General features: G+C 45.5%; 1 protein-coding gene across 3 annotated transcripts in view; it reads right to left on the bottom strand.

Moving 5' to 3' along the window:
- Positions 1-3755: 3755 nt before the first annotated feature.
- ZBTB25 (zinc finger and BTB domain containing 25) overlaps positions 3756-15285 on the bottom strand; it is a 68342-nt gene continuing 56812 nt past the window's right edge. For 2 of the 3 annotated variants that reach the window (XM_086937927.1, XM_086937926.1), the window contains exon 3: positions 3756-6990. In XM_086937927.1, the coding sequence (XP_086794053.1) occupies positions 5844-6990 (1147 nt within the window). In that variant the 3' untranslated portion in view covers positions 3756-5843. The remainder of the gene's footprint in view (positions 6991-15285) is intronic. The other variant, XM_086937928.1, reaches the window with a different exon arrangement.

The raw sequence follows: 15285 nt of genomic DNA, 5'->3' as shown, positions 1-15285 counted from the left end.
AGTGACTCTCTGAAGGGACGTACTTTGGACACTTTCTTGCAGTCTGGGGTCCATAGATGCGCCGTCCCAGACTGCACTCGCAGCACCTTGGAGGAGGAGGTGGGGTCACCATATTAGGAGCATAGAAGTACTGCTGCATGGGACGCCCGGAATGCACACGGGCAAACACCAGGCCAAGAAGGGCCCGTCAGAGACTGGAAGAGGCTGGGCCATAACCCTTGGCTTCCCTCTTTTCTGATAAAGAAAACTAAGCATGAGCAAAAGGAAAGCAGTGCCTACAGTAGCAGGAAATGAGATTTCCGCAACAGACAGTATTGTGACTTTTTTATCAAATGCCATAAAAGCAATCAACAAAGAAATAAGTAGTGTGGACGAGAGATTAGTGACCACACAGCGTCTTACGCCAGACACAGCCGTTTAGCGGACAAGAGTTAAGTCCACGTGGAAGGAAATACCCCCTGGTGCTAGAGATTTTCTCAACCCCTGTGTACTGAATGTCTCTATGCATCGAGCTGACATCTCCCAGTGACAACATTTGTCTCCTGCCTGCTAAAAAAATCAAAAATGTTCCTAAGAAATGGACGTGAAAACAAAAATATACCACTGGGTTTGCCCATCACTAAGGGGGAAAAGGAACCCTTTAGATGCCAATGTATCATCTTTTGATCCAGTAAGCTTCAAGCTGTTGTTGGAGGCGTCTTCAAATAAAGTATTGCAACCATTAGTACTTCAGATTAAGGAAAGTGTTAATACAATACTCAAAAAACTAAATACACTTGAGTCAATGGCTATTGATCAAATAACTACAAACCAGGGTGGTTGCATCAAGCCAGGTACTAATGACTGTCCAACTGTAACTAAGGAGACACATAAGAGTGCTCGTCTCCCTAACCGAGAGAATGATGGGCTGTGTGCAGGGAGAAAATAACTGGTCATCTAAGTGCTTGAGTGGATGCCCCACACTATGCCCTGGGATTGGCCCTGGCCAGCAGTGTGCCCCATCCAATAGGTCAAGCAGCTCGTGGAACTTGAATGCCACCTCTCATAACCTTGCCCAGTATACGGTACAAGGCAAACTGAACTCCACCATCAGTAATACTCACCTACAACTTCTGCCGCAAGCAACCACATTTGTTATTCACCTCCAGAATGTACCCTCTTGAAGAAAGAAGAGTATGAAGGGTGGGATGAGCTGTGGAATAAAGTTAGACATTGGTTGGGCTGTCATCTGGGGTATGACCCAGACATACTGAATGGTTCGACATGTCTCCTGGATTGGTGAAAGCCCAAAAATCAGCGAGGATGACTGCGTGGTAGTGAAATTCAGGTTAGCTTCCCATACGGAGAGAGTATTATCTACCTTGACTTCACATCCAGAACAGCTTAGTAAAATGTCCATTGTTCCCTTGGGCTATTTTATAAACTCTCAGAGTCTGTAAGACCTTACAGTGTCAGCCATTCTCAATCATCTAACCCCTGTCTTGCTGCCCCAATGGCTACGCATCCAACTTCAACTTATAGCTACACGTCACCCGCCTGAGAAAGAACATAGCTATTTACTACATAGCCCGGCCCATAGTAATCCAGTTTTAGGGATGTGAAACTACTCTTTCCTGTGCTATCAACTCGGTTTATACCATGGCATCTCTCGAAGTCCTGTGCTGGAATGTAGTGGGCATTACATCTAAACGTACTCATTTTGACCAGCTAAATTATATAATATATATAGTATTATCCTCTAAAAGTTTATGCTTTCAGGATAGTGGTCTACCAGTCCTTTTTATATAGATCCCTTTACCTCATGTTGCACACATGCTACTCCATACTCACAGGGCAGAGCGAAGGATTTGCCTACTTTAAACATGAACATTCAGTGATTGTCCCCATATTTAAAAAGCGCGATAGACTAGATACGAGCTGTTGCGACCAATTTCATTACTTCATTCCACCTTAAAAATAATTGGTAGAATCTTACTGTCACGTTTAGAAGACAGGGCAGAAGATAGAATTATATGCGATGTCCAATATGGGTGTCAAAAGGGTACTGGTATAATCGAACAATACCTAAACTAACAACTATTACTTAGGCAAAAAAGGATCCAAATATTTGGCATTTATGGACCTAACAAGCGCCTTCAACACCGTCGGTGTCTCCATGTTATGGACAATAATGGAAGATATGGAAGTCCATGTGTTGATGGTTATCTTTTGAAGAAATCTTTATTCAGATGCCTTGACTTCTTTTCGCTATGGAAGGCATGGAGAGTGTACCAAGCAATTCAAATTTTTTAGAGGTGTGAGGCAGGGGTGTATTCTGGCACCCCACCTACTTAGGTCCGCATCTCCCGGCATTTGCACGGACGCGGACCTAAGTAGGTGAGGCCATCGGACAGAACCTTTGATGAAAGACCAACCACAAGGCTACCCCCCTTTACCCACAGTCCCTTGAGACATTCTAGAACCTCCGCAAAAGGGCGGACATGAAACCATACGCTACCGGATGAGAGATAAGTATTCTACTTACAGGTTCTTATGAGTGCAGCTTTCTGCATCTGTATTGAAATATAGGAAAGTACCTAGTTAAAAACCAGGGAGGAAAATCCACTTGCCCTGAAGAAAGTCCAGGACCTGTTTGGACAAATTAATAGGGCTGAAACATGTTGGCATTAGGGTCATAGGACCATTACCACCTTACAACCCCCTCTTTCTATTTTAAATATCCCCTAGGACTCCGCTAATAAAGGGATACCTGAAGTCGGAGGAAGAGTTTTAATCTTTAATCTCCCCGGCCAATTTCTCTTAAGTGCTCCCTGAAATACAGTTGAGCCCACCCTGATCTTTAGGAGTCAGGGTGAACCCGATGATGAAGCATGACACTACTAGAGTGTGTGAAGGGTATTTAACAAAAAGGAATTAATTCCTCCCCGCGCATGAGTGGTTGGTGCACTGTGACTTGAGAATAGTGCCAGACCGTCTCTATACTAGGTGGGATACCATTGTGGATCAATATTTGAATTTGGAGGAAGCATCCCATCTAGGAACACCTCTCTACCCTTCTGGCTCAGGTGAAGGAATCTTCTCCTGTAGCCGTAGTACAATACGATGTGAAGTTACCTTAGGACATGATTTGGACCCGCCTGGTTATACAACAATACTGGGGCCAGCTACACAGTACGCTGCACAAAATGTGCAGATACAAGTGACATCTGATCCTAAAATCAGTATCCTGGGTCTCAATGATAAGTGGGGTGGTAGTTATGCTACACATTTATTTGTTTCATTGGATTTATTAATAGCCAAGAAGGATATCACATGTCACTGGCGATTGCATAAGGCACACACTCTCAAGAAATGGACAGACAGTTTAAATTATTGTGCAAAGGCAGATGAGCAGGTGTATAACTCCAGGTGGTACTCCCAGAAAGAACAAGATTTACAATGGCAATAGGTCAAACTCTTGTAAATACAAGACCTATTCAAAGAAGCGGACGTCATTGTTCTAGCAGCTTGGAAAGTGAAAGCCTGCATGGTGTGCTAAATGTTGCATGAAAGCATGTTGTGCCTGCAGTAGGAGAAACTCATTAAAGAAAATAGTGCTTACATACTTAAAAAGACATACCGTGTAACAACCGAAGTAAAAGGGCCAGTCCTCATGGGAGGCTTCAAATGAAGACAAGGCAGTACAAAGGAGAGACTAACAAACCTATAAAGAACTCGGTAGCCAGCATTTTTGAAGGACAATGACACCCGTCAATGACAAATATGGGGGAAAGAGGGGGGGGACTTCTATTCCATACTCCAATACAGCATGCGGCAGAGCAGCACATGCGCAGCTCAGGCTCGACCTAAAAAACTGGAAAAATGGGAAGAGATTACTCTTCACCTGCTTCTGAAGGACAAAATGGTGCATGTATAAAATAGTTGGTTGATAAGCATAGTAAGAAGAGAAAAAAAGAGAAAAATGCAGTTTGTGTTTATGATACCTCATTGGATTTGGAAAACAGCTCAGCAACTTGGGAACATAATGCTCCGTGGATGTGAGAGAACTTAGGGAGGGTGGTTTCTCACAGCTACGCAGATAATTTAAATGGTGTACCACCTGGGCAAAGTGTTTCTTTTTTATCCCGTATCTGACCAGCTGGTTGTTTAGGTGAGAAAAAAAAACAGAACAGTGAATTCAAACAAATAGCAAGTAAGAGAATCTATTCACTTTTGATACAAAAGCTTGACATATGAATTCTTCTTTTTCTTGAAGATAAATACTACTTATTGGAACTCATAATTGGCTGTTTCTTAAACTTCCTTGATTAATAAACAGGTTTAACACTTATTTTGCATAATTACAGATTACCAGAAACAACAACATTAAGCCAGAACAAATGTGCAAATTTTGTTTTGCAATACTACAGCACAATGTTGGTAAACATGACTACAAAAAGCACCAACATATTAAAGCGGTGGATGTCCATCTTCTGACTTGCAGTATGGAGTCCCACGAAATGAAGGCTGTGATGTCAAAACTGTCCGATACCTAAATGGACCAGTACTTCTGGATGTAAAAAAAGTAGAATATCTCAGTTTCCAGCTCTTGAATAAAATAATTTGATTTTAAATAATTGATAAACAAATTAATCTGGCTAGTATATCGGTGAAATATAAAATGCACATTTGGTCTCAATTTGATTTAGGAAAAAAGTCATCAATAAAATGCATTACAACAGACTTATAATTTCAATGTGATGAGTGTTAAGCTTTAACAGAAAAATGGACAAACAACTTATAACAGCTGAATGAAAGCCTGAAATCAAGGAGAAACTAGACAGTGATATTTGCCATGGACATGGCACTGAAAAAATTGACTTTCCTTACTTGTCCTACAGGACTGCTCCAATTTAATTTTAAAGGTCCCTGTTTTTTGTGTGTTAATGTCATGTCATTTGTTAAAACACCTTTCAAATAAGAGAAGAAAATGTTTATTCCTCTAGATGTGATAGAAAAGTATCCCAATGTGAAAGCCTCCTAGATGAGGGCCAGTGTAAAAGCAATATTTACCTCTTGACAAGCTTGGATCACAGAGTTGTGCATCACTATTAACAACTGGATGGATAGAAATTCTGGCTATGAGTCAGGGCATCAGGTGACGGACTAAGACTTACTGTGAATGGTCCACACCTCCTGTGATGACACAGAAAAGGCACTACTGTTCCTACTCGCCTCATTCACATTATTTTCAGGTCGTAGGGCTGAAACAGAGCTGCACTGATTCTGAAAGTCTACCCTCATAAGCAGAAGTCCTGACTATATATTCAGAACTTCCCTCACAAGAGATAGGTATTCCTTTAAACGTTAAAATCTAAAGGTTAAAAAAGGCACCTGGTTTCAGTATTTTTTGGAAAGGTGGAGAATCCCCAAAACCCAAAACCTTTTTCAAATTACATTTTCCTTTCTGCAAATGTACACAAAAAAAACAGGTTTGTGTAGGAACAGGATCTATATAAGGATATAAAAATCACTGCAACCCTGGTAAAGGTTCTGAACTGACACTGTAAATGAAAGACTTATCTTCAGCGTTCTACATCCTAAACAAAGTTGTTCTACAAGACTTGGAATCCTAAAGAGGACAAGAGAACAGAACCATTTTGGGAAAATATTATGAAGCAAAATTAAATTGCAGTGTGAGAGAAAGTAGAGATTGTGCAGGAAACCCGAATAGACTATAATGGCTGTAATACCAAGGTTATAAAAAACAGAAATGCCCTGTATGATTTAGAAAGCCAGAAAAATACTAGTTTTGTCACCAAAATATCAAAATCTATTGTTCAACCTCAGCAGCCTTGGAAAAGTTATTCTATCAAATCAGTATTAACGTGTTCCAGTTTAACAGTGGGCTCAAGTGTCCCAAATGAGTCTACAGGAACTGGAGCAATACAACTTTTTTTTTGTGCACCACCCGAAAGAAGGATATGATGCGCCTGAAACGTCTGACCCATTTGGTTCCCAAACCTATGGTATCTGCTAAATTTATATGGTTTACCTTTATGTGTGTACACATGTTCCAGCAACTGACTCTTTCGGAGAAATTTGTGACCACAGACTGTGCAACTGTGTTTTCTTTTTCTTGAAAAAGAAAAGTTACAGTTCAACTCCACTGGTTCAGTCTCCTTCGACGTGAGGGACAACTGGTTGAGCTGCAGCGGCTCCAGATTGCTACGGGTTGTCAGCTCTGAGTGCTGCTCAAGTCCCTTCATCTGGATGTTACCAACCCTGAGCTTTTCATTGTTCTCACTGTTTTCGATGAGAGTATTCACTTGACCAACATTGTTACTCTGCAAAATGGTTGCAGGGACACCAAATTGATGTGACCCTGAAACATGGGTGTAGGTGTGCTCTTGTAAACCGTCCCGGGACTCAAAGTGCTCCCCACAATAATTGCAGAGATGCATCTGGAGACTAGTTCTGGGGATGCATTGACTTTCCATCTCTGAAGAAGCCGATGGATCATTCAGAGACACACATTCAGGCTCACATTTCTCCTGCTTAATTGGCACTGTAGTTTTTGGAAGATCCTCTGCAGGCTGAACCGTGGCGCTTGCCTGGCTAGGAAGATGGGAGCTTTGTTGTTCGGAGTTCACACCTTCCAGACCTATGGCGAGAGAGAGCTGTAACTGGGGGTGATCGCTTTGGGATGTAGATCGGTTTCCATTCACAGATGGTGGCTTTTCTTTAACATCAACGTTTTCCTTTTGTGCTTTCTGAGCAGTGGAGATTTGGATTCCATATAAATTTGACGAATGTATGGCATCAGTGGACAATATAGGATTCCTTTCAGTCGCAGCATGGTAAAGGATTTTTGCGTGCAGAAATCGAATTCCCTCTTCCAACCGAACATGGTCAACTGTTTGCTTTGGCGCTTTTCCAGTATACATGATGTGCAGTAAGTAGCTAAAGATGTCAGGCTGAATGTCAGTAGGCTGGATCTTGATGCATTCGCTGTAAAAAAAAAATAGACATTTTGTTTATAAGATATAAGGGTGCTGATGGAAACCTAACACAAAGTTCTGATTAGTGGCACCATTAAAACACAAGCTGAAAACTAAGGGGCTGATTATGATGGTGGTCGGACGAGTGCCCGACTGCCATCCTCTTGGGAACGGGACTGGGTGAGAGGGAGTCAGCGGTCTCGCAAGACAAATTACGATCCAACCACAGCGGAGGCAGTCGGAAACACGCCTCTTAGCATTGAGGCTTGTGCTGTGGCCTGAAAAAGGGCTACAGCACAAGCCTCACTGTTAAGAGTCATGTTTGTAAACATCCCTGCACCTTGTGACAGGCACCATGTGGTGCCTGCCACATGGTGCAGAGATATTCAGGGGGGCATCCTAGGTGCCCCCAGATCCCATAGCGGAGGGCCAAAGTGACTTACCACCTGCCTTTTCATGGCGTGTGACCACCATGAAATGGCAGGTGGAAAGGGACATTGTAATCCCTACGGCGGTGCCAGAGCAGGCACCGCCCTTATTGTAGGGATTGTTGTCCTTCCGACGGTCTGACGGAGCCCCGTCGGATGCAAGGCGGATGGTCCCTTCGGCAGATGCCTCCGCCCGCCGCATCCTAATGCGGCGGGCGGATCTGCAGAGGCCGATGGCAGTGGGACCGCCTGACAGTGGCGGTCCCACAGCCATCGTATTGAGGCCCTAAAATTGGAACACCGATTTCTGCATTTTGAGCTTACTGCTTACATCACTTTTATGAAAAAATACAAATTGATAAAATGGCATGAATATTCACTGCTATTTATTGTTTCAAAAAGTATCCTTGCGAAACAAGTATCATAATATGTATGTGGAAACATAAGCGACTTATTATAGTAAAATGTATCCCTTTTCATAACAATTATTATAATTAATGTATTTAATCATTCTTTATTTAGTGAAAGGTTGTAGTTCTTTATATTTTTCTTACTTGGTTATCCAGTTATACCAAATTCACATATTCGTATTAGCAGCATGTGTGAAGCAACTGTGTGGGAATGGTATATAAAGAATCATGACAGTCTTAAAAAGCCAAATTATGCAGCAGTATTGTTTGTATGTTTGGATTACCACAAAATGAGCAAAAAATAACGCACAAAGACACAAAACAGATCTATTTCTCTTGAAAATTTCGGAAACCACACGATTTTACATGAACAGAGAGATAGAGGTTTCAGCAGCAGTTTGACAAGGACTTTCAAAGAGCCCCATACACAATAATGATATTTGGTAGACATCTCGATTACTGAATTATAATTTCTTTTCAATACGGTTGTCACTAAATACCTATGAATCCAACCACCATACCACGGGACAAACACTGAGCAATATCATTGACCAATCAAAGAATGATAAATATTTGCTCCTGCCACATTTTCAACAACATTTTGGAAATAATCAGGTGAGGGGTATGCAAGCATGCAACAGCTGACCACAGTTATGTAATTCGTGTGGCCACCAGGAGGAACCCCAATGGGAGGTCTTGTTTCCAAACATTAGGATCTCAGCTTTGTTTGTGTTGAGTTTAAGCCAGTTCGATTTCATCCAGATGGCCACGTTAGACATGCAGGAGGTGAAGCTGGTCCTTGTGGTGGTCTTGTCGGTTAGGGAGAGGGTGAACGAAGTGTCATCAGAGACCATGTTGATGCTGGGGGTCTGTTATGATGTGATCAATGGGTGTTATGTACACTTTGAACAGGCTGACGGTGAAAACCTGGGGGACTCAGCAGACGAGCTTCTTGTGTTCAGAGGTTTAAAGGGAGAGCCTAATTCACTGCACTTTGATGGAGGGGAAGGAGCGATCCAACTCAGGGCAGGCTCTTGAATTCCTGAGTCCTGGAGTCTGGTGATGAGGGTGCCAGGGGAGACACTGTCAAAGACCGTGGAGTGGTTGAGCAGGATGAGAACAGAGTTTTCCCCTCTGTCCATAGTGGACAGGCTGTTGCCGCCAGGAGGGCGGTTTCCGTGCAGTAGTTGTTGCGGAACCCTGATTGAGTGGAGTCCAGGAGGTGCTTCTGTTCTAGATGGGTGGAAAGTTTCCTGTTGATCTCTTTTTCCAGGACTTTAGCCGGATAAGGATGGAGCGAGATGGGTCTGTAGTTGTTGAGTTCTTGTCAGTTAGCCATTGGTTTATTCAGGAGAACTGTCACTTCTGCATGTTTTCAGCTATCCAGGATGGTTCTGCTAAGGATGGAGTTGATGATGGTGATGAGGTTGGAGCAAATCAATGTTCTCCTCAGGTTGTAAATATAGTGGGGGCAGGGGTCTGTGGGGGACCCTGAAAGGATGGTCTACATAATTCTGGCGTTGTCTTCTGTGGTGTGAGGGCTCCAGTTCATTAAAAGGTGGTTACTCTTGGTGGTGGTGGGGGGTTTCATGATTTCTTCTACAGTGGGATAGGGTGCAAAGTTGGTGTAGATCTGGAGTATTTTGTTGTGAAAAAAGTCAGAAAGGTCAGAGGTCTTGTGTGGGAGTGATGGTGTTGGTTTGCTGCTGTGTAATAGGTGCATTCTTTGATGATGATGAAAAGTTATTTAGCGCAGTTGGATCAGGATTCTAGTCATACTACCAGGGCAACTTTCCTGGCTTTTTTTATCTAGGCGTGGTACCTTTGGAGTGCAGATTAGTAGTTGTCTCCAGAGGTGTTATATCAGAAGATTTTCCATCTTCTTTCAAGTTAGTTGAACTAGAGCTTGGAGTCTCTTAGTTCTTCCAGCACACTTGAGTGTAAGATCTTGCATGGCTGATTTTCTTCATGGCAGCCAAGTTGTTGGTTCAGTCTGAGACCCAGCTGTTGAAAGTGGGAAGGTCTTTATGTAGGACACCTGTGAGGCTAGGCTGGTTAGATCTGAAGGTGTGGGTCCAGCCTCTGCTATGTTGTTCCATTTGTAAAAGATGTTGATGCTGGCTTTGGTTTGATGGGGTGGGTTGCGTTGATGAGGATGTGAAACCAAAGTAGTCCACAGACTTCAACAGGAGCCATGTCACGTCTGAGTAATCAAAAAAACTAAAATTTAAGAGTGATATAAAATGCAATTATTCCTTGGGATGGAGGAGTTTAAAAAAAAAGAGAGCTCTTTTTTAGCTAATGGGTTGTTCTAAAATTTGGCTGGTGAAATGCCATATTTAGATATATGCCTGCCTTTGTGGCAGTACAGGAATCTCTGTGCCTACAGTGCATTTACCATTGCAGCAGATACACAATACGCATAGATGAATGCCGAGCACGTATCAAGTTTCTGTGGCCTGCTCAAAATTAATTTTTGTTTTCTCAAATTCCAAAAGTAGAATTTTCTTTCATTTGCAACACCAATGGCAACAAAAGTCTATAAATTGCAGGCCAAAAAAAAGTGTGTTTATTTTTGTAGCAATGGTGGCATGCTGCGCTTTAGATGAATATGTTTAAAAGTAAAGTGAGCCATACTGCGATTGCTACAATAGTTAATTGTGAATGTGTTAACAATTGATGTGTGCACTGATGACTGGTGGTGTGTGTGCCTGTAGAAATTGTGCACTGATGGCTGGTAGTGTGTGTGTGCGCCTGGTGAAAGCGGGCAATGATGGCTGGTGGTGTGTATGTCCCTTGTGAAAGCGTGCACAGACGGCTGGTGGTGTTTGTGCCCGGTGAAAGCGTGCACTGACGATTGATGGCGTTTGTGCCTGGTGAAAGTGTGCACTATGGTGTGGTTGTGTGTGTGTGGTTGTGTGTGTGTGTGTGGTTGTGTGTGTGTGTGTGTGGGGTTGTGTGTGTGGGGTTGTGTGTGTGGTTGTGTGTGTGGTTGTGTGTATGGTTATGTGTGTGGTGTGGCTGTGTGTGTGGTTGTGTGTGTGTGGTTGTGTGTTTGTGGTTTTGTGGTTGTTTGTGCTTGTGTGTGTGCTTGTGGTTGTGTGCGTGGTTATGTGTGTGTGTGTGTGTGTGGTTGTGTATGTGGTTGGGGGTGTGGTTGTGTGTATGTGTGGTTGTGTGTGTGTGTGGTTGTGTGTGCTTGTGTGTGTGTGTGTGTGTGTGTGGTTGTGTGTGCGTGGTTGTGTGTATGGTTATGTGTGTGGTGTGGCTGTGTGTGTGGTTGTGTGTGTGCTTGTGGTTGTGTGTGTGTGGTTGTGTATGTGGTTGGGTGTGTGGTTGGGTGTGGTTGTGTGGTTGTGTGTGTGGTTGTGTATGTGTGGGGTTGTGTGTGTGGTTGTGTGTGTGTGTGTTTGGTTGGGTGTGGTTGTGTGTTCTCCACAATTACATATTTTCCTAAAGAAGTACCAGGAGTGGGTGCTGCCGCTTACAAGCACACACACCCCTCTCAAAGGACAGTCTGGGCTAGGCGGAGGCCTCCAGGAGAGAGACAATATGTGTCTAAAAAAGTCAAGTCTTAAAATACGCAGAAAAAAATGGAGAACTTGTACCACTAAATAATTTACTCCCACTGTGCCCGATCGCCATATGCCTACATAATTAAATGTGTGCAGTACATTCCTTTACAAATCACTTGTGAGATGCGCTCTTCCAATTGGTTTAATCGAAGCTGACCTGTCCGCTGGCCCCTTTAGATTGTGGTCACTTTCAAGCCAGCCCCAGATGTTTAACAGCAGGAAGATGGCGGGAGTGTGTTGAAGCGAACTGAAGGTTGTCATCCTTTACGACCTGCAGAACTTACAATGGGGTATAATAGTACACCGGGAAAAGGGGGGGGCAAAGGGGCGAGCCCCGCCGAATCACCATGTCCCTAGGTAGTAGAGCGACACAAAAATACCAGTCTAGTAGGAATGAGTGTCTCACAATTGGAATAAAATTCCCATGATTGTAAAGATATGTTGCCTAAAAAGTCAGCAGTGGCAGAAATCCTAATTAATTTTCTTAAAAGAAAATTATGTCCTTTAGCCTTCTCCACTATAGACAGAGGAAGTGGAATGATGCGAGTCCTATGCCACAGCGTTTATCACATAATTATGGGTTTCACACATGTGAAGGGGCGCCCCTTACCTCCAGGGCACAGCGATACCGTAGAGACGCCCATACGGGCGGCATCACTAACCCACAGCCAAAACAGGCTACACCTCTCTCTGTCTCCCTGCAGGCGCCGACAGCACCACCGGAGCACAGCGGACCGGAAGCGTCATGGATTGACCCCGGAAGTACAACGGCAACTAAAGGACCGGAAGTGACCCCGCCTGACCCCGGAAGCCTTTCCTCAGGGACCCGATCGGATGATAGAAAAGCCGGCGACTCAGAGGAGGAGAGGTTCCCAGCGGTGGACTCGTGGCAGGAGTTAGCGGCACGCGAAGGACCGACAGCGGAGATTGTAGGAGAGAGGACGAGGCGAGAGGAGGAAGAAGAGGAAGACGTTTGGTGCGAGGATTGGTGGCGTCCTCAGGAGGTGGCTGGAAAGCGGACGTAACTCGGATGAGAGTTACGGCGGGGCACGTGAGTAAACCGTTATCATTCTCCGTGTTTCCCCCTCCCCGTGTAGTTAGTATAAATAGTGTAAATCTTGTACAGAAGTCACGCGCACCCCCACTGTATAGTAGAATCACCCCGACACTGTATAGTACATTATGCACAACCCCCCCCACCCCAACTTGCACTCTATACCTACTTCCCGTCTTTTCCTTCCCTTCTTACCCTGCCCTACCGCCCTCACTCACGGTCTATTCCATCCCTCACACTCCCCGGTGCCGGTGTCAGTCGACCGAGTTCCGTGACCATTGGAACTAACAGCCCTGTGTCTCTTTCCTTTATCTCCGAGGGACACACCAACGCCCGCAACCAGGAAGGAGGACATCAGCCCTGCAGTAGAAGACCTGCCTGTGTTCTCACCATCGGACCCTCCTCGCTAGGAACCCCAACCCGACCCACGAGGCCTGTACCTACCCACCGTGTCCAAGGGCTTGACTTCTCTGTATTCAATAAAACTCTTGCTAATCATAGCACATTATATCCGGCCTCCACGCCTGTTATTCCGGCCCGCACACCCCCACACTCCACAAGTGGTGTCAGAAGTGGGATTGCCAGGAAGCATGGAGGCCGCGGTCAAACAGCTGGCAGAAGGCCAGGAACTTCTCGGTAAGCTGATGGAGCGGTTCCTCAAGACCGCTGAAGATGACCGGGGACAATTGCACGACGTCCTGAAAGGGCAGGGTACGGCCCAGGACCAAGCCCTGGAGATGTTAACGACTGTCATGGGACAACAAAGACCCATGACTTCTCTTCCCTCTGTAGTCCTGCAAAAATATGTGGCTGGCGAAGATCCTGACTTTTTCTTCACCAATTTCGAACGCCTGGCTCAGGCCGCTACCTGGCCCGCTGATCGTTGGGGTCATTATCTCGGCCCCCTACTGACAGGAGAACTGCAAGCAGCATATCAGCAAGCAAACATACAGGGACAAACCCCCTATGCTGATATCAAAAAGTGCATATTTGAACGTCTGGGGATAGATGATGAAACATACAGGGTTAGGCTTCGTCAGGCCAAGGAGGGGCCCCAAGAAAATCCCCGAGCATTGTCATTCCGCATACAAGACTTGGCCGACCGATGGCTAAAACCTGAGACATCCAGCAAGTCAGAAATAATGGCCAAGATATACCTTGAACAATACCTAGCATCCCTACATCCCGCCACGCAGAAGTGGGTGCGCCAACATGCCCGGTTGACTCTCGACAGCGCTGGCGAAATAGCCAGTGCCTACAATCGAGCCCAGGAATCCCAGCGGGTGAAGGAAGAACACCCTACCCACATTTCCCGTGGCAACCATCTCCGACCATCAAGACCACCTCCGGTGGTCCGGAAACCAGAGCCAGCCCCACTGATGCCCTATCCGGTCAGGCCGAGACCACCTCAACCAGGTCCCCAATGTTATCATTGTGGTGGATACGGGCACATAGCCCGCATATGCCCCCAAAAGGAGGAACCCATGGAGATAGGGTTGACCAGGAACTATGTGTGTCTCACCACAGAATCAACCCCTCCACCCTTCCGTTGCCCAGTACAGATCGACGGACACCGAATGATGGCACTTGCAGATACAGGGTGCCGCCATAGTGTTCTGCGTCCCCAAGAACTACCTCACGCAGTGGGACCTGTGACAGGGTCGGTGGCCATCAAATGTGTCCACGGAGACACAAAATGTTACCCGACAGCCCAAGTATGTGTGCAACAGCCTACTGACAAAGGAAGCCTATTGACAGTCGGTTTGGTGCCCAACCTACCCGAACAGGCTATTCTAGGGAGCGACTATAGTGGTCTTCCCCATCTCCTACAGGACACCACCGACTCCCTGAAGAAATGGTGGGCTGAGGCCCCGTTCTCCCGTGATTCCCCGGCTTCAGTGGAGGTTCCTAAACCCTTGAAGACCAAAGCCCAAAGAAAAAAAGAAAAAAGGGAATTCGCCTTGGCCTGTCCCGCACAGGTGGACAATCATCCGTGGGAAACAGACCGGGAATTCCGCGCAACACAGCAAGAGGATCCAGTACTGCAGGATGCCTGGGGTCGTGCGCTCCCCAATGAGGACCCCTTACAAGTAGGTCCTTACTTCTTCATACGGAACGGACTCTTGTATCGGAAGGGAGGAACTCAGGCCAATACTCAATTGGTTATCCTAGGGCTGTTTCGAGATAAGGTGCTCTTTCTGGCTCACAGCCATCTGTTGGGAGGACATTTCAGTGAAGAAAAGACTGGAGAGGCGATTTTGGAGAAGTTTTACTGGCCAGGCGTGTGTGCTCAGATTAAACGCTACTGTCGGGAATGCCCGGTGTGCCAAAAAACCAGCCGGTACCGACCACCGAGAGCTCCCCTCCAGCCACTCCCTCTGATTGACATCCCCTTCACTAGGGTTGGTATGGACATCATAGGCCCCCTGTTACCCTCCAAAAGCGGCTGTAGGTATGCATTAGTGGTAGTGGACTACGCCACGCGATTCCCTGAAGCTGTGCCTCTCCGTCAACCAACCACCCAGAACATCACCAAAGCTCTCATTTCCATTTTTTCTAGGGTGGGGTTTCCACGGGAAATATTGACCGATCAAGGCACACCCTTTGTCTCCTCTCTTATGCGCCAAGTCTGTTCTAATCTGGGTATTAAACAAATAAGAACTTCCGCCTACCACCCCCAGACGGACGGCTTGGTGGAACGCTATAATGCCACGCTAAAGACCACCTTGAAAAAACTTTTGGGTCTCGAGAGCAGAAGGTGGGAGGAGATGCTTCCTTTGGCCCTCTTTGCCATCTGCTGCAAAGCACAAAGCAGCACGGGTTATTCGCCCTACGAAC

This window comes from Lissotriton vulgaris, chromosome 9 (genome assembly GCF_964263255.1).
Source record: "Lissotriton vulgaris chromosome 9, aLisVul1.2, whole genome shotgun sequence".
Classification (NCBI taxonomy): Eukaryota; Metazoa; Chordata; class Amphibia; order Caudata; family Salamandridae; genus Lissotriton; species Lissotriton vulgaris.
This window is presented reverse-complemented; position numbering and strand designations above follow the sequence as displayed.